General features: G+C 41.9%; 1 protein-coding gene across 1 annotated transcript in view; it reads right to left on the bottom strand.

The window, feature by feature from the left end:
• Positions 1–515: 515 nt before the first annotated feature.
• Positions 516–24,466, bottom strand: part of ramp1 (receptor activity modifying protein 1) — a 50,952-nt gene continuing 27,001 nt past the window's right edge. The window contains exons 2-3 of the mRNA XM_080456799.1: positions 19,383–19,524; positions 516–4,293 (exon numbers count right to left, since the gene is read on the bottom strand). Coding sequence (XP_080312925.1) covers positions 4,038–4,293; positions 19,383–19,524 — 398 coding nt within the window. The 3' untranslated portion in view covers positions 516–4,037. The remainder of the gene's footprint in view (positions 4,294–19,382; positions 19,525–24,466) is intronic.

The following is a 24,466-nucleotide window of genomic DNA, read 5'->3' as shown; positions in this document are numbered from 1 at the left end:
CTTTTTTCCTATACAGCTTTACAGCATTTAACCTCAGGCAATGATGAATGCCACGGCAATAAAACATTTGATTATCACATACCCACAGCTTTAGTTATTCACAGAACTGGCACTTTAGCAGAGTTGATTGGTCAGCTGCAGTATCATCCCTAGAGGTTACTGTATATAGCAGCTGACCTATCAGCCTAAGCACCAAATACACACTATACTTAGGTGACGAGGGCCCCCGGGTTCTTTATACTTGGTCTTATCCTTTTTTCTTTCTACACCAAATCTCCTTGCCGAAAATAGCCGATGTACAAGCTCAAAACACCACACGTTGTGAACTTGTAGAGCGGCTATTTTTGGCGAATGTTCGCTCCAGAACAGGGACGCTAGAATTAATGTGATAAAATTCATATGAAGTGTTACTAATGGACCACACAGACAATTTCATTTGCAATGTTTTGAGTTTCTCAGACAGTTTTTAAACAGCTTTAATTCTTCCAAGATCAAATATTGTCAAATCCGGTCAATCTAACAGCAAATTAGACTTTTTTTTATCAAACCTTCACTTTGACAATTTCAACAGCTTTTGGCAGCAAGCACAATGAGATCATTTCCTTGAGGTACAGTATTTGTGAGTGTGTTTTATAAAGTGTGTTCTTGATGACAGCGGGAGTTTGTGCAGGTCAATTGAATCTGTAAAACAAGGCCAACTCTCAAATGCATCATGGAAGAAACAGTCCAAACGAAATACAAGAAACACTGGCAGTCACAGTCAATAGAACCTTATTGATACATTAGCAAAGCTGTTTTAAGCAATACCATTGCAACATTGCCTTGAACAGCAGGGATGTTGATTGGCAACTGGATAAAGTTCAAATAATATAAAAATAAGTCAAAGATGTGTGATGCTTCGTTTTGTCGACTACCAGAAATGTAAACCTGGATAACAGAGAGCATTAAGAAACAAAAATGTAATACAAAAAAAAGTTTAATTCCAAAATGAGATATCCACTTTGAAAACAATGACAAGCACTCTTACATAATGGTTGCTTACATAAATTGAAGCACATAATGGGTTCCTATTGAAGTGATGAGTCATCCTAAGACCCTCAATGATAAAATAGTTAGTTGTATAAGGACTTGTTTTTTTGGGTGTTTTTTATTTTATTTTATTTTCATATTGAAATTCAGATACAAAATGTTACCAGGTTGGATGTATAAATATTGTTTTTCAGAATTTGATTGAATAACTGAGCCATTATTTGCACCGAACGCTACACTGCCTAAAAGCAGTGCTTGTTTATCATGGCTTCAATAGCCATACTTGACATTTCAACCCGTGAGTCCATAACATTTCCTGATGTGAGCGTGTCTTTTATGCTTGCTCGGTGATAGAATAAGACAGACATGTCCAAATTGGGAGCATGACATTTGAAGTGTTTAGAAGTGTGTGTGGGGGGGGGGGGGGGCTGCTCAGCAGTGGTGTAAAGTGACTAAGGGTACATTTACTCAATTACTGTACTTAAGTACAATTTTGAGGTATTTTTACTTTACTGGAGTATTTCCACTTTTCAGCACTTTTTCCTTCTACTCCACTACATCTCAGAGACAAATATTGTACTTTTACTCCACTACAATTATTTGAAAACTTTAGTTACTAGTTACTTTGCAGATATAAATGATTACATTATAAAACATACATTAACCACTTTAGCCCTATTTTATACGTAGGCTATTTGAAAATAGCCGATCTACAAGCTCACAACGCGTCGCATCGAGCTTGTAGATCTGCTATTTTCAAACATTTTAGTACTTTTACTTTCGGTACTTTAAGTACATTTTGATACCAATACGTTTGTACTTTTACTCAAGTAAATTTAGAATTCCAGACTTTTACTTGTAACAGAGTACTTCTACATTGCAGTATTGATACTTTTACTTAAGTAAAACATTTGAGTACTTTTTCCACCACTGCTGCTCAGTTGGCTCAGATGAGCGCATGGGGAGAGAGCTGTTAGGGGTTAATTGTCTTGCTCAGGGACATGGACACATAGAATGTGCGAGCCATGGGTCAAACCGGCTACCGTCCGTCGACCCACTCAGCAATGGGCATTTATTATGGGATGTAAACATTACAGTCTAGCTGATCACAAGCCAGACAGGCGCATCATTGTGACTGGCCACAGACAAAGTCTAGTCCGCAAGCTGCCTGTCTACTGGCAGAATAACAACGCTCTGCCCAGGAAATTATATATCATGATCACAACAAGTCCAATATGAACGAAGGAAATATTGACGAAAACTAAAATGAAGACTCTAGAATGAATCGATCTGGTGTACATTTGTTTGTCTGCTATGATGGATGCCCCAAACCCATGTGTAATATAAACCCCTTTCATTGTACAGTATGGCATGTGTCTGTGAGTATTTCTAACATGCCCGCTCAGTAAAATACTCAGTGTTAATCTAATTCTGAGAGTGTACAAAATTGATTTGGACACTCTCAAAGTTAAATTAACACTTACACATGTAGGACAACAAATCTAAACATTCTTTACCAAACCTTAAGTCAAACACTGTCTACATCCACAAGAGAAAGAGATGTCCACAAGAGAAAAAATATATAATATAATCCCCATTAACACTCTGTATCTTTATTTAATCAATGTATCTGTATGTGTACATGTATGTTAAAATAGATTTTTTTTAGAGTCACTTTATTATACTGTGGCTTGTACTGGTTACTGTATGCTCCAGTAGTACTCCAAAGACCTGTTCTTTTCTAATAAAAGTCTTTTACCAGGGATATGGATGGAGAACAGTACAAGCAAAGTGCGTACTCATAGACTTTTTACAACAGAGAAACTGATGAGATTTTCTCGCTTCTATGATTCATGTCTGTGTGACCCAAGTCACTCATGTATTCTCAAGTCCATAGCTGACATGATGTTTTATAACATCACATGGTGCTCCAGAGCTGCGACAGTTGTCGGAAGAGTTCTGAAGTGGTTTCCCTTGAAAACGGCTCTTCACTGGAAGCTGTGTGTAATGATCTCCATGAGACAAAACCACACCCCAAATAAGGGGAGCATTGTTTGCCTCATTCAGTTCCTGCTTACACTGGACAGTAAGGGTGTACGGTAGCTGGACCACGACTCCGTCAGGTTGTAATTAAGTCTGTGTCCACAATCCCCATAGACACGTGTATGCTGGCTCTGGTCCTGGATCAGTACTAATACCACAGTCTTTCACATAATAATCTCTCAGTGACACTCTCAGGAAAACACCATGGTACCACTACCAATGTTCACTGAAGGCAAAAAACATAAAAGTGGAGTTCATTCTACTAACCCCCTTTGAATTCTACTTCTGCTACTAACCCCCCACAATTTTCAATAAAGGCAGAGTGAAGCTTTTCTTATAGTCAGCATGTTTAGCATGTTTGGGTAAGGTAAACCTATTCCTGCAGTGTGGCAAAAGCTTTAAAAAAAGCTTTTAAAAAGCCTGCACTGAAAATCCCCCTTCCTGCAGCCAGAAAAGCACATTTATCATTGCAGCTGAAAAACCTTCAGAAGACAATTGGTCATGCTTTATCTGATTTTTTGTTTTGTTTTGGTGGCTACAACCTTTTGAAAAAGAAAAAACTCTTCTTCAAATGCAATTAAAAAGGCCTTCATCAGGTTATCTTTAGAATACTCCTAAAGATAACCTGATGAAGGTCTAACGGACCGAAACGTTGTTTTCCATAAAATCGTTTTAATTGCATTTGAAGACGGGGGTTCTTTCTTTTTCAGTGCGTTGGGCCCTCGTTTGGTCTTACGGTCCTACGCACCTGTCGCTTTTGTAGGTGTGCAAGAGACTTGCTTTTTATTGGCTACAACCTTTTGAAACATGTTTGAAGGACAAATAAAATATTTATTTCAAAAAGAGCTTCAGTGTTACTTTATCCTCCACTCACTCGCCTCAGCTCCCACACATCTGGCACACCACCACACCTTTCTCCCAGCACCCACCGACCGCCGGGCCCCTCCCTCCTCACTTCCACCAGACTAGACCATGCCCTCGCTCCGCTTGCTCCTCCACACCACCAGTGCCGTCATGAGGAGGGTGACCATGACGGGGATGACGATGAAGGGCCCCAGGATGCGGTTGGGCGGGTCGCTGAGGAGCCGGCCGGACATGGAGCACTCGTGGAAGTAATGTGTGTGAACGCGGATGAAGAACTCGTCCACCAGCCGGTTGGGCCAGAAGCAGTCCAGTTTCAGCGCCACCAGGTAGGTGCAGTTGGTCAGCTCGCCGTAGGGCCTGCGGGTGGATGGGAGAGAAAATTAATTACCACTGTGAATAATCCACATCCTCTGAGGCATGCATGCCTGTCATAGCCCTGCTAGTTCCTGTTGAAACGACAGAGCCCATGTGTTGTTAACCCATTAAGACCTGAGGCCGATTCTACAAATGTCTTCTGAATCCTAACAGTTTTCTGAAAAATGTTTTTGGCCGCCGACCCCATCAAAATATGTTGTTCCAGGGATCCCACGAAGCAAAGATTTGAGTTAAAAATGTTGTTTAAAAATATATATGTATTCAAAGATTTGCACAATGTTCAAGATTTTTCAAAAAATTGCAGATCTACAATGAGCTTGTATATCTGCTATTTTTGAATAGCCAAAGTATAAAATAAGGGTTATAGCTAAAATAAAAAATTACACACATGCGTTCCCGGATTGAATGGGTTAATATATCGATCAATATATCACTGATCAATAATTAATTCAACAGATCAATTCGACTAACACTCCAATACACCAATGCAAAAGGTCTTTCTGTGTAGAAAGTGGGCTATTTGACGTTGTCTTTGGCTTTATACTATGTGCCCCAAACTCGTACAGAGGCATGATGAAACTGCAGCGCCGCTGTCCATGATGTTTCAGTTTCACGGCTGTGCATGACCTCACGGCCAATTGCGAGAGTCTGCAAGTGCGTCACTTTGACTCCACGCATTCCTACACGTCCGATTTCAAAGGAGTGGATCGAGATGGGCCCAGTGCTCCAGAACGCAGCGATTGCACAAGACAAGTTCAGTTCTGCATTTGAAGTTGCTCATGATGCAGATAGTCCCTGATGTCTGATGAGCAGCAGTACTGAAAAGAGCTTTTATCCCAGTGGTCGTCCCCTTGCATGACATGAGGACCTTTAGAAGTCTCAAGCTCACTAGCACAATTTGCCTTATGGCAGCTTGAAAACCGTTAAAACACACTCGCAACTACAGTATTACGCATCTAACCCATGTGTTGAAATAAGAATGTCTTCTGAAGCATGAAAGCCTGTTTAAATGCTAGCACGTGTTGAAATAATAATGTGTTATTATCAGTTAATCAAGCCAGCCTGTTTAAACAATGGTTTAAAATCAGATCTGATCCATTTTAAAACAATTTCTGTGCAGCAGCCTGGCGCACTCACCCAAATACCTCATGCCATAATGGGGGGAAAGTTAGCATAGATGTGTTGGCAAACAAGTGTGAAAAACAAATGCAGGTGAATTCATGGAACATCTGTGAGAAATATTAGTTTAGAAATAAATATTTATTTCTAAACTAATAGACGAAGCTATTAGTGGAAATTCCTGTGTTCCAGTTCTAGTCCATGTCTTGGCTAAATAAGGGCAAAATAAATCAGTGTACTCGGGAGGTATATTTTTGGCAGCATGGCATGACACAAGATTTTGAAATGCCAAGAGAATTGTCATGCAAATGGATATGGCCGCTCCCCGCTCTGTTTTTCTCACTTGTACAGGTTTCCCTTATGTACTGTAGTATATACAGTATATCGTTGCTGTCCAGCAGAAACCAGCTAACTCCATTTTGACGCTTTGATTTTTTTTCCATTAATCAGTGATACACCCAATTACGTCTGTGTGTTGATAAAAAAAAAATTACCAATGAAAAGTATTCTGACAAAAGCAGCTAACTCCATTGGATCCTCAAACTTTCTGCTAAACCAGCTACTGTAACTCCATCAAAGGGGGGTGGAGTTAGCTGGTTTTGCTGACTCCAGGCTCCACCCCCTTTTGACCTCCAACCTCATTGTGAGCTTGGCGGTCCATTCAGCTGTTCTTATCAATGATGAACAAAACCTCCTAACTCCACTTTTTGTTTTGTTTTTGTCATTTCCTGAAAAATGAACATTTTGGAGTTAGCTGGTTCCTGCCGGACAGCAGAGATATGCAGGTTATGTGATTACAATCAGGAACATAATTCACACAGAGAAGTAGGGATGAGAAGTGCACACTGCTTTGATTTGCTGGATTCACTGACTATAATTGTGGATAAATAAAGTCTAGATAGTGAATAAATGAATAAATCTCACATAAGATCCACCTGCTCCAGCGATCTGAGAAATTAGTTTGTTCTGTTGTTCTGTTGTTATGTCATTCTGTGTGTTCTGTGTAATGAGTTGAGACTCATTACACTATCCCTGTTACTCACTGAGAAGGGTAATTTAAACGCCTGGGCAAAATAGTGTTTCACTGTGAATTAATCAGTGTTGGGCAAGTTACTTTTAGTGTAACTTGCCCTTGCGTGCGTGCGTGCGTGCGTGCGTGCGTGCGTGCGTGCGTGCGTGCGTGCGTGCGTGCGTGCGTGCGTGCGCTGCCAAAATAATGAGAATGGAATGGGCAGTTAATTTTCATGGAACTGAGGGAACAGTGGGAATGATCAGTATAGGCTGACCAGAAGAGATGTTTAACTTTTGAGTCAAAAAGGCCAAAAGTCAAGGTCAAAATTACATAATCAGACATGCCTTGCCTTGTCTCAATTGCTGAGTTTGGCAATAAAAGTAATGTTATATTAGTTTTACTCTGATACTGTACTAATGGTTCATTAAAGGATCTACACCATGAATTTAAAAAAAATATTTGATATTTAATATCATATGGTGTATGTCCCTCAAACCTTTTTCAAAAGGTTTGAGCCTAAATCATCACTCAGATATACTCATCCCAAGTCAATTGTCTCTGGCTTATACAGCACTTTCAGCTGCAATACCAAAACGTCCTTTTGGGCAGGGGGGGGCTACTGAGCAATTCTGTCTGGCCAGCATCAATGCAATGGCAATGCAAGTGATGTCACTTGCCTTGCCATTCTGAAATGGCCTGTTCAGACACGCCCATTCTGAAAATCTCTGAAATGAGAATGAATGACTGAATGTTAAAAAAATATATTTTTTGGGGTACAAGAGACACTGGGGAGCCCAAAAAATACCCCCCCCCCCCCCCAAAAAAAATGAAATTCATGGTGTGGCCCCTTTAAGTATTTGATAATGTGTGCAAATGAACAAGTGGAATCTCTTCTGTCTGTGAACTGGTTGCACAACTGAATGTTTACATGCTAAACCTGTGTCTATAATATTGTCATACTTCACAGTTTAACAAACTGCAGCCAAATTCAAATGCTGAAACAGCATAGGTCTTGCATTATTGGTGTGTTTCCGTTGGCCTTCCTTCCGTCCACTGTGTCATATAAAATGTAGGAAAGTTTTGTATTGAGACACATTAAAGTTAACCTCTCTCTGAGGCAAATGCTGTTCTGCAATGTAATCCTTATCAGATAAAAAATAAAGGTCATGTATTCCATCATGAGTGACATTGAGGGCTTACAGTTACAGTTAACTCACCATCCCAAATAACTTCCAGCAATGTTTTCGTTATGTGTGTTTGTAATTGTGTTGTGCCGCCCAACATATAAAACACTTCTGGCCTGTGGCCTTTTCGACCCAAGAGTGAATCATCTCTCTGGGGCAGACTACTGATCCTAACCACCAGATTTAATGAAAATCCAGCAATCCTCTCGTATGTAGTATATTTCAAAAGATACGCTAAAAAGGTGAAATAATCATAACTCATATTTACAGTGTTTAGCTCATTGTTGAGTGTTTCACAACCAGACAAGCTGGCAGTCAGCAGTAATGTTGTCTGCAGATATCAAATTGTACAGCCTCTGATGGCACTAACTGAACATAAAGACAGACACACTGTGTCAATAAATCTCTCTCTTTGCTGTGATTGTCTTAACTTCCTCTTGTGTAATTGCTCTAACTGTCACTCAGAATTGTCAAGGTCATTTTCCTCCAGTTATAACTGAATTGGATTTCTGTCATCTCAGATCAATAGTCAACAACTTCTGACTGGGTAACACATTCTACAAAGCGCTATGTGTATAAATCAATGCATTTGAGAGCATCCCTCCTTCAACCTAAGAGACAACTTTAACTGTTTTTGAACTTCCCGTCGAGACTAACATGTTTTTCTGTCACTCAGGCTCAGGTAGATCACCTCTTTGGCAGCACAGAGAGAGAGAACGGGGGAGATCCCTCCCTATGAAAACATACCAAGCTGTCACACATCAGACAAAATGTTTTCTCACTTATCCCTCCCTCACTCTCCCTCTTCCTGGCTCTGTCATTTGCTTATCCACTTTTCAGACTGCTGTTTAGATAACTTCCTGTATTTATTTGTCTTGTTCCTGAGTGTGCATGGGTGGTTAAATCCACATGCATATGTGTGTGTATTTACAATGTACGATACTGTGTGTGTGTGTGTGTGTGTGTGTGTGTGTGTGTGTGTGTGTGTGTGTGTGTGTGTGTGTGTGTGTGTGTGTGTGTGTGCGTGTGCGTGTGTGCGTGCGTGCGCATGCGTGTGTGTGCGTTCACTCCAAAAGACAAGAACTACAGTGTATGAAGAAAACCTTGCACGCGACACACGCGTGTGTGTGCTCGCATGCTGTATTATATGCTAATTGGGTTATTGGCTTTTTGAGTTACAATGAACAGTAAAATCCTCCTGTTGATTCAACAGTGACAGCGTAACAATGGACTCATAAGGGTTCAATTAAGAAAGGATTTTTTCTAAGGAGGGGCAAATGGATAGGAGAACAGGCAACCCACTAATAACTTAACCCAACTTCCTACATTACCACTGTAGCCTGTTCGAAATAATAGGTCATCAAAGGTGAATGTTACTTCTACTGTATTGATCTATAAGAGTGTTCCCAAGAAATTCTCAGACACACTCTGAACAAAAGGGCTGTTGTAACATCAAATCCCCATCAGGCTCCTGTAACTACTGGATTCGTTCTACAAACCTCTTCAGAACACAACAGGTACGGAGCCCCTAAAGGGCCATGGTGCAGATTTTTTTTAAATCTCGTTCTAACGACATATATGTCGTTCTAACATCTTATTAACTTGAGCGCTCGAGATCCTAAGACGTTCCCACATCATAATAAAGTGTGGGAACGAGATCCTTATAACGAGATAAGGATCTTGAGCGCACGACATAAGGATCTCGTTCCCACACTTTATTATGATGTGGGAACGTCTTAGGATCTCGAGCGCTCAAGTTAATAAGACGTTAGAACGAGATAAGGATCTCGAGCGCACGACATAAGGATCTCGTTCCCACACTTTATTATGATGTGGGAACTCCTTAGGATCTCGAGCGCTCAAGTTAATAAGATGTTAGAACGACATATATGTCGTTAGAACGAGATTTAAAAAAAATCTGCACCATGGCCCTTTAGGGGCTCCGTACAGGTTCTCACTAGCACTTACATAGAACATGAAAGAAATGACAGCGTACTGAAACTAATAAACATAGGTTAATTGTAAACGGCTGGCTACAACTTCTGACACATGCAGTGATTGACATTTTCTTAACCACTTTACCTATTTTGACAAAGTTTTGATAAATTCAGAAAATGTGCCCAAAATAGGGACACCAGGGTTAATTGTATGAGACAGTCTACATTTCCAAAAAGGAAATGCAGTTATAATCAAAGTGGCAGCCAGACAATGAATGAAGCTGATGTTGGACTCTATGAGGGCTGTGAAAGCACAAGGCCCATCATGATTATCAGTCTAATCAACCATCATTGAGGTCCAGGAAAGGCAATTCGTTTCCCACACTACAGAGCTCATTGCATTTATTCAGTTCTGAGCTCACATGTGACCTAATTGCAAGGTCACTCACATGTCCAAATTATGATTGTGGAGAGCTAAAAATAATCAGAAAGGGGAAAAACTCCCTCTGAAGCCAAGGGCCAGGGCTATTTCTAAAATAGCTTGTTATGAGGAGATAGATGGCTTAAAATAATGATTAATTGAAAAGATAAGTGCCTTTAAAGTTTAACATGGGAAAACCGGTCTAAATTTGATCCTGTGTTACGGTCACAGTCATCACCTCTCGGTACTGGTGTTGTTGATGCCAAGATGGATTTTAGTGAGAAGAACTCAAATGGAAGGGGGTACAAAGAACAGTGTGTACTGCAGTGCACACATAATAATCCAGTGAACGTCTGAGAGAAAAATCATCTACTGTACATTGCATAACATGTAGAACTGCAATAACAACAAATGGTGGTGCCCTCAGTTTTTCTTTTCCCCTTTTTGGAAAATCTGGAGAACCAATATAAAAGAACTGGATGATATTGAAACTGCAGTTTGTGATACAAATGAATAGAGGCTTCCTTTCATTGTATCATTTTCACACTGGACTCGGACAATCAATGCCTAGAATCAGTTTTCAGATCCACAAAATTATCCGATCTACAAGCTCAAGGCCCTCAATATACTGGGCAATCTTCGGTCCTACTCTCACATGAATAGGGTTAGGGTGAGAAGTTCAGTCACCCGGAAGAGACTCAGAGTAGAGCAGCTGCTCCTTCATGTGGAAAAGAGCCAGCTTCGGGCACCTAGTACGGATGCCTCCCACGTGTCCTCGCTCGGCTCCAGTGAGTGAGAAGGGATCATTTAAGAGAATACCATACCATCCACCTTTCTTTTACCCCATTTTCAGTTACAGTAGTAAAACATTGTTGTAATGTTGTCAACCAGCTGTTTCAGAATATTGTCCCTTTGATGTCATCTAAATTCTTTGGTATCCAATTTATAATTCAGAAACATAAAATGTGTTTTGTACTGCAGGAAGCCCATATATTGTATTATGTTATGCATCATAGCTAGGTAGCAGGAATAGAGTCCATTTGACAAAATTTACTCACTTTCCCTTTGTTTCGTTAAATTTGCATGTTGACACATCCACAGAGCTTCAGTGCCAACCGGTGTCCTGCAGGCATCACACACCATGGCCTGGAGCCTCATGCCAGCTGATAACATTTCATGCCATGTGTCCTCTCCACTGAGGCTTTCTGCACTCTGCTCAACCCAATGCATGGGCAAATACACACACACACACACACACACACACACACACACACACACACACACACACACACACACACACACACACACACACACACACACACACACACACACACACACAAACACAGCCTCTCACAAACAAGGTTGCCTTGCGACACAGATACACAAACAGTGAGGAATATGACGCATGAGTGAATACGGATACAAACAAACAAACACACACACACCCACAACATGTGTGTGTGTGTGTGTGCCGAGCTACTGTCCTGATCTGCTCTCTTGACACGTCTCTCACGCAAACACACGCACACATCATTGTCCATCAGCATATTCATTTGAGCATGGGTGGTTCAATAAATTGCCAGGCTTGGGCAGGAAGCCCTGCGTTTGGCCTGCAGTTAGCCTCGTCCGCGATGCTGGAGTGAACTGAAAACAATGATGCTTTGAGTCGTCTCCACAGAGAGGTTGAGAGGATGATAGAGCTTGCGCGCGCGCGCGGGTGTGCGTGCGTGCGTAATGTTTGTGGTTGTTTTGTAGGGTTTGATGCCTTTGGGCTTACAATGTGACTGGATGAGTTTCCTAGAATTCCTACTGTACATATACTGTAACAAACCTCTGGGATAGACTAGGCTAGGTGTTTCCTTCTTAGTAATACTGTAGTGTAGGGTGTGGTATTTTACTGATTGCACAGTTGACACTGACACTTTTGTTTTGCCTAAGCTAGGGCAAGTCATGGTATGGACAACTGTGACGGTGGGTTGTTTTGTTTTGTTCTGCAGTGCAGGCTACAGTACTGGGGGTATATTCTGTGTGAATACCTTGTTCTTGGGTTGTGCTTTGGGCTGTATACTGTGATGACACAAACCCTTGTGTTTTTTATTCTGCATGGTGCAGGCTATTTGTGGTCCTTTCTGCATGCCCTGAAGAAAGCCATAACGGCCGAGACATGTTGGCTTGTTTTCATTGTTCAAAGATGAACTAGCCTTTTATAATTAAAGCTTTTAAAACTTTTTGGGAAGATGTGCCTTGGTTTTTTTCAACTTATCTGACTTTGAAAGCTCCCCCCTATTCTAACCAAAGAGCACCATCCTACAACTGCATTTATCTTACACAGACTTTAAGAACGCTGCAGCCTTCCTTCTTTGCTTTTTTTCTATCTGTAGAGCTGTATACTATCTATTGTATACTGTTTCTGTAATGTAATTTCTTCCTTTTGCATTGCTGTACCCAACAGTACTTTCTTACTCTCAATCTGTAACTCTGTAACTCTAAAACTTTAAACCAAAATATACCACTTACAGTATATAGCACCTTTAATTGAAGCTGAAGGGTAACAGGAAAGCGGACAAGCTTGCTTTATTATGCTATACTTGGCAAAGCTTTGAGACACAGAGCATGACTATGAATGCACTATTGTTAACCTTTGGAACGTGTTAGACTTTAACCGAAGCCAAACATTTTAGCATGCAATACCAGTCGTGGGTTGATTGAGCCCAAAGGGCATCCGTTATACAAGGCCCTCCAACTTCTTTTAAGTCATTACCAGATGGCAGCATCTCCAGCTAGCAGCCTTTGTCTATAATGATGGTTGAAGTGCTATCCAGCCCTGATGTTAATGGTATTATCCAATTATTTTGACAATAAAAGGTGGGGTTTGTAAGGGATTGTGATTGACAGAGCACATTAAAACTACGGAGAAAGCCTGAACTCTAAATTGAAATATCAATGTATATTTTTCCAGGTGAGTGCTGATGATGATGGTATGGGAACTGAAACATCCAATTTCTTTTCTCACTGTAAATAAATCATCTGTGCATCCAAAGACGTGTACGGGCTTTTTCTGATTACGTTTGTCCATTTTCACACTGCAAAGATTAATGATAGTACTGCTCAATGCATTTTTGCAATGATCGATAGACGTTTCACTCTATTCTCTACAAATTCATTTTCTATTTCATTTTTTGCAACTGATTGAATTCATATTATTAAGGATGCTGTGAGCTTGTGAGCTCACATAGCATCTCTGAGGCAATAGACTAGTGGAATACTTTAGGCAGACCTTTTACATGCCAAAATATAAAGGGTACATTTTCATATGCATACAATTCAATTAACTGTCACTGTCTGTTATTTCTTGTGTTGTTATTTGGCTATTTCCTTGTTCTTTTGTTTTGCCTTCCCTGTGTTTCTGTTGTTTCTCTGTGTTTTGTTTGTCAACAGTGTTTCCAGACTTCATTGTTTTGGTCAACCATGTGCTTTTGTTTATATCATTTGAACTTCAGTTTCCTACCTTTTGTCATGTGACCTCCCCTGCTAGTGGAACCTACAGCTGCCAGGCATTGGTCACCAGGCCTGCATTGCAGTTTTCTTCCTCCAGTGCCATATTGTAAGCACTGTTACCGTGTGTTTTTGGCTCTGTATTCTGTTGCCCGTGCCCCGTCTCAGGTTCTGTATTCTGTTCTGTGTTCCTAATACCAGAGTCCTGTCTCAGAGACCTGTTCTGCCTGCCTGACCTGCTGTGTGCCTTGACCTTTTCCTTGTATCTGGATTTTGGATCATTGCGTGCTCCATTTTTGCCTGTTTGGTCTGCTGTCCCCATGGTTTTGACCTCTGCCAGATACACTATCCGTAAGTCTTGTACCCTTTGTGTGATTTAATCATTCCTGTTGTATTGAACCTGCTCCGCATCCGGTCGTCTGGCACTTGGGTGACACCCCTGACACACACTGTGACATTAAACTCGCAGGATTTTAAAGTGTGAGACAACAGATAGAGAGAGGGCCCAAACCGATCACTGTAATCTCATTTTTATGCTGTGGCTCTGTAGGGGCTACAGTAAGTCGTGCGTGCGTGCGTGCGTGCGTGCGTGAGTGTGTGTGCGTGTGTGTGCGCAAACTTGCCCGAATATTCTTTCACATGTTTAATGCTTTTTGTAATTATTATTATTAATTAAACTTGAAATGTATTCTGGAAGTGGATAGCTTTACGCAGTCTACCTCCTGTCTGCTTGGACCAGGTCAACCAGTGTATAGTGAGGAGCACACACATATTTTGTGCTATTTTCATCACTTTAGTTGGCAGAGGCTCCACTAACCTGACGACACTAACCTGCTTTAAATATGTTGTTTCCTTGTCTGTTTCACACATTTTGTCAGAAGTATGATCCACCCACTAGTCCGTGGGATGTTACGTTTCATTCAGACAGACCGACATTGCCATCCTTAGAGCAATGTACAGTAGGGACTATCCAGGCAAAAACAAAAGTTAAAACTAATTTGTCTGTATATCTTATTAGTTAGTCATCATGGTGCCAGGTGGAAATGAGTCATTGCCTGACAAAGTGGATGATACACACATGAGACACACACACACACACACACAAATGAGTCACATAGAAACACTGTGACACAGCATAAAACACAGAAGACCGTTTTTTCAGTTTCTAGTGGTTTTAAAGCAGGGTTGCAGGACTGCATCACCATTGCTGATAAGACAGTTTTCCTTGCATGGGAATGTTGAACGGGAGAGTAGGACGGAGACGGAGGCGCTACTGTACATCCTCCCAGTGGGGGCCCCTCTCTGGCAGGTGAGCCAGTAGGGTGAAACTGCATTGGCAAGCAGTGGGTGGAATTAACCCATTAAGACCTGAGGCGATTCTTTAAAAAAATCTAAATCCTAACAGTTTTTTGAAAAAAAAAATCTAGATTTTTCAAAAATAGCAGATCTACAAGCTTGTAGCGTGGCACTCGGTGCCGCGCTATGAGCTTGTATATCTGCTATTTTTGAATAGCCAAAGACATCTAAAGTTACACAGATGCGTTCCAGGTATCAATGGGTTAATTGGAAAAACGACTAAATTGGGAGAAAAAGAAATTGCCTATTCAAAATTAAATTAAAAAAATATTTAAGTGAGAACATGTCGGGCTCCTTCGCCTATTCACTCCAGACTCCATCAACTCAGGTAGTGAGCTTTCTTCAAAATAATTAAAATATTGAGAACTATTTTTTATTTTTCTTGGCACAAGGATTGTTGTCTCATAACCATTCAAATGATTTAACGAATAATTGAAACCGAACTATCTGTGTTTAGCAGACAAACTACAGCTGCTGTGTGCACTTTGTGAACGTGAGATAAGATGAGCTTTGTAAGTCCCCCCGAGGGGCAAATTTGTCTGGAGCGCGCGAGCAGTCCCGTCACATCGACATCGCATTAAACCGCCACTTTATACTGAACTCTGGGACTGACCCCAGCCCAGCTTGGCCCTCAACCCTTATTATCAAATAGACAGCCAGGATACACAGGGTGACAAGATGAAGACAGACGGACCCAGGGATAAACCCAGTGACAATGTCTCTTTAGCCTGATTTATACTTGGTTGTCATGTCACACACTGAAAATTGGCAATCTACAAGCCCACGACTTGTGGTAGCGCAACGCTTTGTGAGCTTGTATATTGGCTATTTTCAGTGCGTGAGCGTGACACCAGTGGGCACGGAAATGAATCTATGAATCACCCTTTAGCCACTCCACATCAAAGAGCTGGACTTATGGCAAAGCCTCTGTGAAATATAGAGACCTGTCCTGGGTGAATAGTGATAACAGCTCTCCATGCTGACAGCCTAATGGAGGAACAGGATGCCAGTGGACAAGAGAGACAGCACCATGTTGTACAATGAATGAACACTGTATGCTGTAGTAGGTGCGGCAACACAAAGTATCGAGCCGAGTAGATCGCAGAGGCAATGAGACTCGTGGCTACAATCATTTTAAATTGCAACTGTAATTTTCTACTCACATGGGCACTGGAGTGTTAGCTACAATATGATGATGGGAGAGGGCATGGCACAGCGAGGCACGGCACGGCACAATAACAATAATTGCTTGAGGGGATCGGTGGTAGGGGGGGGGGTAAAGCAGAGGGAATGCTATACAACAGAAAGTGGTGAGCCACATGATGAAACCATCATGACTCATACTGTAGTGTGGTTTATTTGTACTATGTTGTCACAGTGTTGACAAAACCAACAGAGAATGGAGGATCAAAATATCTGAGCACAGGAGCAATCATTAGAAATCATGATGAAAAGTCTCCTGTTAGCCATGCATTTCAATGCCAGGACATGAGGTTTGTAGGCTCAGAGATATCAGGGCATTGAAATGATGAATCCCTTCAAAAGAGGAGGGGACCGTTTACTCTTAAGTCCACATCAATGATTTGTGACACAACTAGATGCAACTTGCAACCATTTCCAACGGAATCCTAAAAATGTGGTTTGCAACGATATAAAACTGTACTGGACTGAAATGTGCGAGGAGATTGTGTAACTTGCACCACAGTTCTAAAGAAGATGGCTGGCTTAAAAAAGGGGGACACAACATGGGACACATTCGGAAATTGGCTCTGAGAATCTGCTCCAATTTCAGAGCGCTTTGGTGTTGACGTCATAGAGTGACTATTAATTTATGAATAGTCAGAGGAGATGCTCATTAACTAACGTTGCCATTTTCATCTTTTAAAATTCATTCAATACATTCCATGTATAAACATGATTATACCTTTTTTGTTACTGTAGACAAATGTTGAATGTTGTCTAGAGTACCAAACAAACTGCAACCATCGCATTTTCCAGCTGTACTTCCATTGTTCAGATTCTCGGAACGACCCGGCTTTTCAGTCGGAGTGGTCAGTGTGCTCACTGAGTGCTCTGGGAGCACAGCACTCAGAATTTTCGACGACCGGAGAGCACTCCAGCGCTCTCGGAGGGTATTTCCGAAAGCACCCATGTACTCGTAGGCTCGCTTCACATCAGCATTTGTTTGGTTGTTATAATGTACGTACGTGCAGATGCAAAGCAGACTGCACTTCCTCTGATTGCCTCCTTGGCTATAGGTGCTCAGCTACAGTCAACATTATGCAGAACAAAACAGATGAGTGGTTTTGCAATGCAAGACTTATAGCTCGGGTTCAAATGTTTTATTGTGCCACTTCAGGCTACTTCCCCCCCCCAGGCTACTTCCCCCCCCAGACATGTCAGCAATCAGGTCTTCCTCAGGGTACAGGCCTCATTATGCACTGCTACAATGAGAGAGTGGGTGTATTGTGAAACCGGGGTAATATATTGTGTGCAGGGATTGCTTGTGGCAATATGAGGGTCCTTGGAAAAGTTTGGAAACTCCTGGTTTAATGCATAATGGCCAATGATGAGGTGGAAGTAAGTGGACCGTAGAATACACAATAAGCTACAACAGGAGACTGCACAAAGCACTACAGTGATGTGCACAGAACATTTTGCTGAACCACAAAACATGGTATGAGAATCAATGAGTGAGATCTGTTTTGAATCCTATGGTGGATATGACCTCAATCTTTAATCTTTTTCAGATTAAACACATTTCTTTTTTAGAAGTATGTGCTACATCAGCGGTAGCCCTATAGAGTCCTAATAGAACTTCATAAGAGACCGATAAAATGGGTTAGAGAAGGCGAAGTGGGTTAATGTGCACTGAATGAACCGACATAATTAAGGACAAGGAACAGTTGCACATCTAATGCACAATGCAGTCTGACTGTACGTGAACTGTTCAGAGGACTATATACTGTAGAATGACGACAATGTAGCAGCAGTGGGCATAAATGACAGAAGAGGACTGAGTATAGATGACAGCCAGGTCTCACACGCACACGCGCACACACACGCGCACACACACACTCACACTCACTCTCACTCTCACTCTCACTCTCACTCTCACACTCACTCACTCACTCACTCACTCACTCACTCACTCACTCACTCACTCACACAAAGTCAAATACACACTACTCAGGATGTGTAACTATTTAAAATGTGTGTGAATGAGTAAATGTAACACACATTGTAAAGCACTTTGGATGAAGATGCTATACTGTATCTCTGTCTGTCTGTCTGTCTCTCTCTGTCTCTGTCTGTCCCCTGAAAAAGTTAGAAACAGCTCCGCTTACACCCCCCCCCCTTTCTTGTTTCTCCCATGCACCCACACACTCTAATCAATTGTTGGAAGGTGACCAAAACTCAATCAGCTACTGTATAGGGGCTGCAGCCAGGATGGAGGGATATCTATTGGGATTGTTGGTGTCCCAAAGCGTCTTGGCGCTAATATAATCTCCTCTCTGTCAATAGATCATTGCCTCTGTGGCAATTGACTGCAAAAACTTAGAATCTTGCAGAGTAATTGCATTATGCAAATTTGAAGTCTCACACTCTGCATAGTAGCCTACTGTAGACTGTGTGTGTGCGCTCGCTTGTGTGAGAGAGACAGATTGTGTGAGAGAGACAGATTGTGTGAGCGAGACAGATTGTGTGAGAGAGAAAGATTGTGTGAGAGAGACAGAGCGAGGGAGGGCAGGTGAATGGAGGTATATAAATATCTGTGTTTGTGTATGTACAGTATGTGCCTGGGCTTGTTTTGCTGGATATTTGTCTATGTGTGCATGCTCGCTGTGTGCTGTCATTGAAGCAGGGACTGTACGGAACGCCTGCCACTGACTGACTGATATGTAATGTGTGCAAAGATATGCTGTATTAATCTTGTTGGGGAGTCGTTATGATAATGCAAGTGTGTGTGTGTGTGTGTGTGTGTGTGTGTGTGTGTGTGTGTGTGTGTGTGTGTGTGTGTGTGTGTGTGTGTGTGTGTGTGTGTGTGTGTGTGTGTGTGTGTGTGTGTGTGTGTGTGTGTGTGTGTGTGTGTGTGTGTGTGTGTGTGTGTGCATTCGTGCGTGTCCTGGCTGTCAGAAACAGGCGGTGGTGTGAAGTAACTAAGTACATTCACTCAAGTACTGTACTTCAGTACAATTTTGAGGTATTTTTACTTTACTGGAGTATTTCCAATTTTCAGTACTTTTGCTTCTACTCCACTTCATCTCAGAGGCAAATATGTACTTTTACTCCACTACAATTATTTGAAAACTTTAGTTACTAATTACTTTGTAGATTTTGATTATTATTACAAAACATACATTAACTACTTCAGCCCTGTATACATTTCGGCCATTTGAAAACAGCCGATCTACAAGCTCATAACGAGCTTATAGATCTGCTATTTTTCAAAAAGGGGGGTTCTGCTTAATGAGTACTTTCTACTTTTGGTACTTTCTACTTTAAGTACATTTTGATACCTGGCTATCTCTTCCTGCGGTACTTACTCCACAGTCTCCTCCCAGCTGCACCACTGTCTCTGGTCCAGCTCCTCCATGTCCAGACGGAACTTGGCCAGGCAGAACTCCTCGATGGCGTACTCATAATGGGGACCACACCCCAGCACCGACACACACTGGCACATCATTGCTGTATAGGGGAAGAGAGAGAGAGTAGTGGATGGAACCTGGAACGCATCTTTGTCATTTTTTGATTTGAGCTAAAAAGCATAATTTTACACTTTGGCTATTCAAAAATAGCAGATCTACAAGCTCGTAGCGCGGCACCGAGTGCCGCCCTACGAGCTTGTAGATCTGCTATTTTTGAAAAATCGTGAACATTTGTGCAAATCTTTGAATATCTATTGTTTTAAAGCAAACATTTTAACTCAAATCTTTGCTTCTGGGGGTCCCTGGAATAAGATATTTTGAGATGGGGGTCGGCGGCCAAATACATATCATTTTGGGGGTCCTTGACATGAAAAAGTTTGAGCACCACTGATATACCGTAGAAACATACGCTTTTTCGAAATACTGTTGGGATTTAGAAGACGTTTGTAGATGCAGCTTCAGGTCTTAATGGGTTAAGAGAAGGGAGGGTAGGAAGGATGGGAATAGGAATAGGGAAAAAAAAGGATAGGCAATGAGACGGGCGATGAGAAGTCAGATAATGGAGAGAGACAGAACAACGAAATGGGAGGTGGCTCAGGAGAAATGGGGGGAGGGGAGGGGGGGGTAGAGAGAGATGGGAATAGGGAAATAATAAGGCAGAAAGAGTGAAAGAACAGGCAGGGTGGGGAGAGAGTGCGGTTAGGTGAGAATGTTCCCTGAAGCCCATCTACTTCTGTCGAAGGCAACCAGCTGATTTAAAGAAATGGTGTGTCACTGCCGTCTGAGATCTTTATGCTTTGTATACAGGCAATATCTGACTGAATAGCGGCTAGGTTTAGACCTAACAGACCTCAACGCCTGATCTTTTAAAAGGAACGCTCAGAAACATGAGGGGAAAAAACACAGCAGCAGACATGTTGCAATGAACTAGCTGTCTTTTGGAGTCACTCACTAAGAATTTCATATCAATCAACAGCAACTTGTATATTTTCAGTGCCTGAGACACGCACGCACGCGTGCGCGCACGCACGCACACACTTAAACCCTCAGCTGTCTTCTCACCGCTTGCTAATGGCGAAAGAGTTTACAGAAGCTTGGAGACGTACAGAGTGCCTGCTTCTCTATTGTGGCAAGATTCAGAAGAATTGAAAAGGTCTCTTTAATTACCTCTGACAGAATGGGTTTATTGTAAGTGAGGAGAAACATGAGTAGACTTTTACATTGAGCTGTCTAATACGCCTCCGTCTCTCTCTCCACATAATTTCCAACTCTTTTACCTCTTTCTCCATCTTTGTCTCACTCCGGGCTTTCTTAGTATTCTCTCCTCACAAATAAAAGTATGTGCACATTAAAAAGAAGATAAAGAGGAGGAGGTCAGGATGACCAAAGTAGGATGGCGGGATGGGAAACATAAACATGTAAAGCTGTTTACATTGCCACAAAGTTTGTGAGGCGAGAGGATGAAGTTTATCTACACAGGTTGACAGGGCCGAGAGATGAATGTGAGAGAGAGAGAGAGAGAGAGAGAGAGAGAGAGAGAGAGAGAGAGAGAGAGAGAGAGAGAGAGAGAGAGAGAGAGAGAGAGAGAGAGAGAGAGAGAGAGAGAGAGAGAGAGAGAGAGAGAGAGAGAGAGAGAGAGAGAGAGAGACATCTAGACATCTAGGAATGCCTAGGAATGTCACAACATTGTCATGGACAGCATCTACAAAAGGTATTATTTAAAAATAAAAATGTCTGCCCAGCGCAGCGGCGGAGGAAGCTACCGTATGAGCTTCTTCGCGGCAATCGTGTGTGCGGAGTCTTTGCACAGATGTGTGTGACTCACTGTAGGCATACATAAAATAGGAGAGAGAACGTGTGTGCATGCATATGTTGAGTTGAGTTGAGAGAGAGACTTATACTGCAAAGAGACGTCTATTTCTGTCTCTGACTGTCCACTCAAGTGGTGGAGAAACAACTCACCAAGTGGCTTCTCCTGTCAGCAATGTTTTCCCCCAAGTCATCATGTCGGATAAATATCCTATCGTAGAATTTATCGGGATATTATCATATTGTAGTGTAGAAGTGCCCTGACCTGGGATTGAACCCGGACCTCCAGCTCACCAGTCTGGCACGCAGTGGGTAACGCCCAAAGAGGGTCTTTTGTGGGGTCGCTACTCTATTGTGAGTTACATCCCTGTAGCCTAATAATTCATTAGGGTTTAATACTCGGATGGCGACAGTGTCACTGTTCATGGTGCTTAAGGGCTCATATCAGATGGTAGTCTATTGTCAGGGATGGACGCTGTGATTATAGGGTGCATGTTTGTGTCAAAGGAGCGCATTGTGCTGAAACAGGCCTCCAAATGGCAAAGGCTGCCACGACATGTTTAATTATGCTAAAACCAAGATGCAGCAAAATATAACACAGCTTCTTTTCTCTTTTTTGAGTGTTGTGTTGTGAGCAGAGCGGCAGGGATACTCTCTGAGTTGTAGAACAGCCTTGTGAGCATAGAGCAGGATTCTCCCCATTCAACTCTGTGCTGTAATTAACATTACTGCTGACGGTTTTACAAAGTGTATTTTCTTTAATTTAACTAGGCTATGAAAATCTACTTGCCGAGGTAATCCAACAGGAATGAAACACTGACTACATTATTTATGTGAGTTCAGCCATATTTAAATGTAACGTGAAAGAAAAAAAGAAAAACCTTATCAGAAAACGTGTCTATGTGGATGAAGCATTCTGATGTGTCAAGTTCAATTAATTCATTGCAAATTGTAATCAGCAATATAATTCAGTGCACCTGTCTTTTGTAAGCCTGTGATCAAGCTGAAAGCTGAATAAGCAGATATGGATATTAAAGCAAATTCAGAGCAGTCAGGACCGGGGCGATACATTGTGAAGTCTTGGTTTTGTAATCTTGCTGCGGATTTTGGTGCTAATTAAATATCTGAGCTTATTCAGCCTTGTGACAGACTGTTGACAGGCCTCAGTGGCTCAGGAGGTCGAGCGGCCGCTTGGGAAGCGGAAGGTTTCCCAGAATTAAGTGTCAGTGTCCATGAGCAAGACACCTGAAGCCCCTAATTGCTCCCGATGAGCAGCTTGGTGCCTTGCAGGGTTTCCTCCGCCTGTCTGTCGGTGTGTGAATGGGTGAATGTAATGCACACTGTTGGATATAGGCGCTATGTTATATAAATGCACCGTTTACCATTTACCAAGTATGCAGTGTGTTTGTTAAGCCATTAAGACCATTAAGGGAAAGCATCTGTGTCATTTTAGATTTCTTTGGTTATTCAGAAAATAGCGGATATACAAGCTCATAGCGTGGCACACGAGCTTGTAGATCTGCTTTTTTTCTTTTTTTTGTGAAAATGTGCACAAATCTTTGAATATATACATTTTTAACTCAATTCTTTGCTTCTGGGGGTCCCTGGAACAAAATATTTTGAGATGGGGGGGGGGTCCACGGACAAATACATGTCATCTTGGGTGGTCCTTGACATGAAAAAGGTTTGAGCACTACTGATATATAGCAAAACTGTTAGGATTTAGAAGAAATTTGTAGAATTCCCAGAAGCAAAGATTTTAGTAATTTTTTTTATAACATACTGTATATATTTGAAGATTTGCTAAAAATGTTCAAGATGTCTTTTTAATAGCAGATCTACAAGCTCGTAGTGCGGCACTCTGTGCTGTGCTATGAGCTTGTAGATCTGCCCCGGATCTGTTCCCGGATTGAATGGGTTAATGCCAGTAGTCAAGGCCATAGGAGACAAAAGCGTGGATGATTGGTTCCAACTGCTGGAAGGATAAGAGGGAACCCATTTGACTTAACAGTAATGGGTGCAAATAGCAATGAGAGAGAGACCTTTCCCCTCCATTTTCTACATAAGTGTGTGTTCTTTTCTGGCAGAGTAAAGGTGAGAGACAGAGAGGGAAATAAGATGTGAGATGGATGCCATATTTCTGATTTAAGTGTCTGTAAATAAAATGGAACGTGGCTTATGACAACCTCTGACCAGTCACGTGATGCTTCTTCTCATCTCTCTGTGCGAAGTCTCCCAGAGTGCACTGGCCTCTGTGTAGGAGCTCAACCTGCCTGAAGCGTGTGCGTGCGTGTGTGTGTGCGCGCGCGTGTGTGCGTGTGTGCGTGCGTGTGTGCATTTGTGTAGTGCAAAGCTAAGCTGACTCCTCCACTATCTCATCTCTTCTCAAATTCACCTTCCTGTGTCACAATGCCCTTTCGACTGCCTCAAAGCCTGTATTATATATTCAAAAGCAGCACACACACACACACACACACACACACACACACACACACACACACACACACACACACACACACACACACACACACACACACACACACACACACACACACACGGATGTACGACTCCTAGAGTTGACCCAATCATTGATCTGCTGTGTTACATCACAAAGTAAGCTGTAACTCGTGGCCTTTTCATGTTTTCTGGGGCTTTTCCAACAAACGATTGGAGAACGATACAATACTGCACACTGCACATAAAAAGACCTTGACCTTGAAAACGGTGCTGCGTGTTGGATTGGGTGAAATGGTCCAATGGTAACAGCTTACTTACTTAATCACTTAAGCCCTATATTTTACACTTCATCGTACAATGGTGTTTGTTGCATAACAAAAATGGCTTATCTAGTAGATTGGCTATTTTCCGCTGTTTCGAAAATCTTCCCTTACAATGACATGCCCAAAATAGAGATGCCAGGTAATGAGTATGACACAGGTAATGAGTATGAGTATGAAGGTATTGAAAACAAATAAATAATAATAGACCTAAATAAAAAACGTAGATGAAACATTACATTCAAAGCGTATTATGATGTGAGAGCTGGGAGGGGAAGATAAGTAGGCTCACAGTGGAGGAACGAGATTCATCTCACAGTCTGACAGTCTGGGAGATGATGGGAGTCTGAATATAGAGTAATTACCCAGGGAATGTGGGAGTCAATTCTGAACTCT

The sequence above is a fragment of the Gymnoscopelus braueri genome, assembly GCF_963280865.1.
Source record: "Gymnoscopelus braueri genome assembly, chromosome: 18".
Taxonomy (NCBI): domain Eukaryota; kingdom Metazoa; phylum Chordata; class Actinopteri; order Myctophiformes; family Myctophidae; genus Gymnoscopelus; species Gymnoscopelus braueri.
This window is presented reverse-complemented; position numbering and strand designations above follow the sequence as displayed.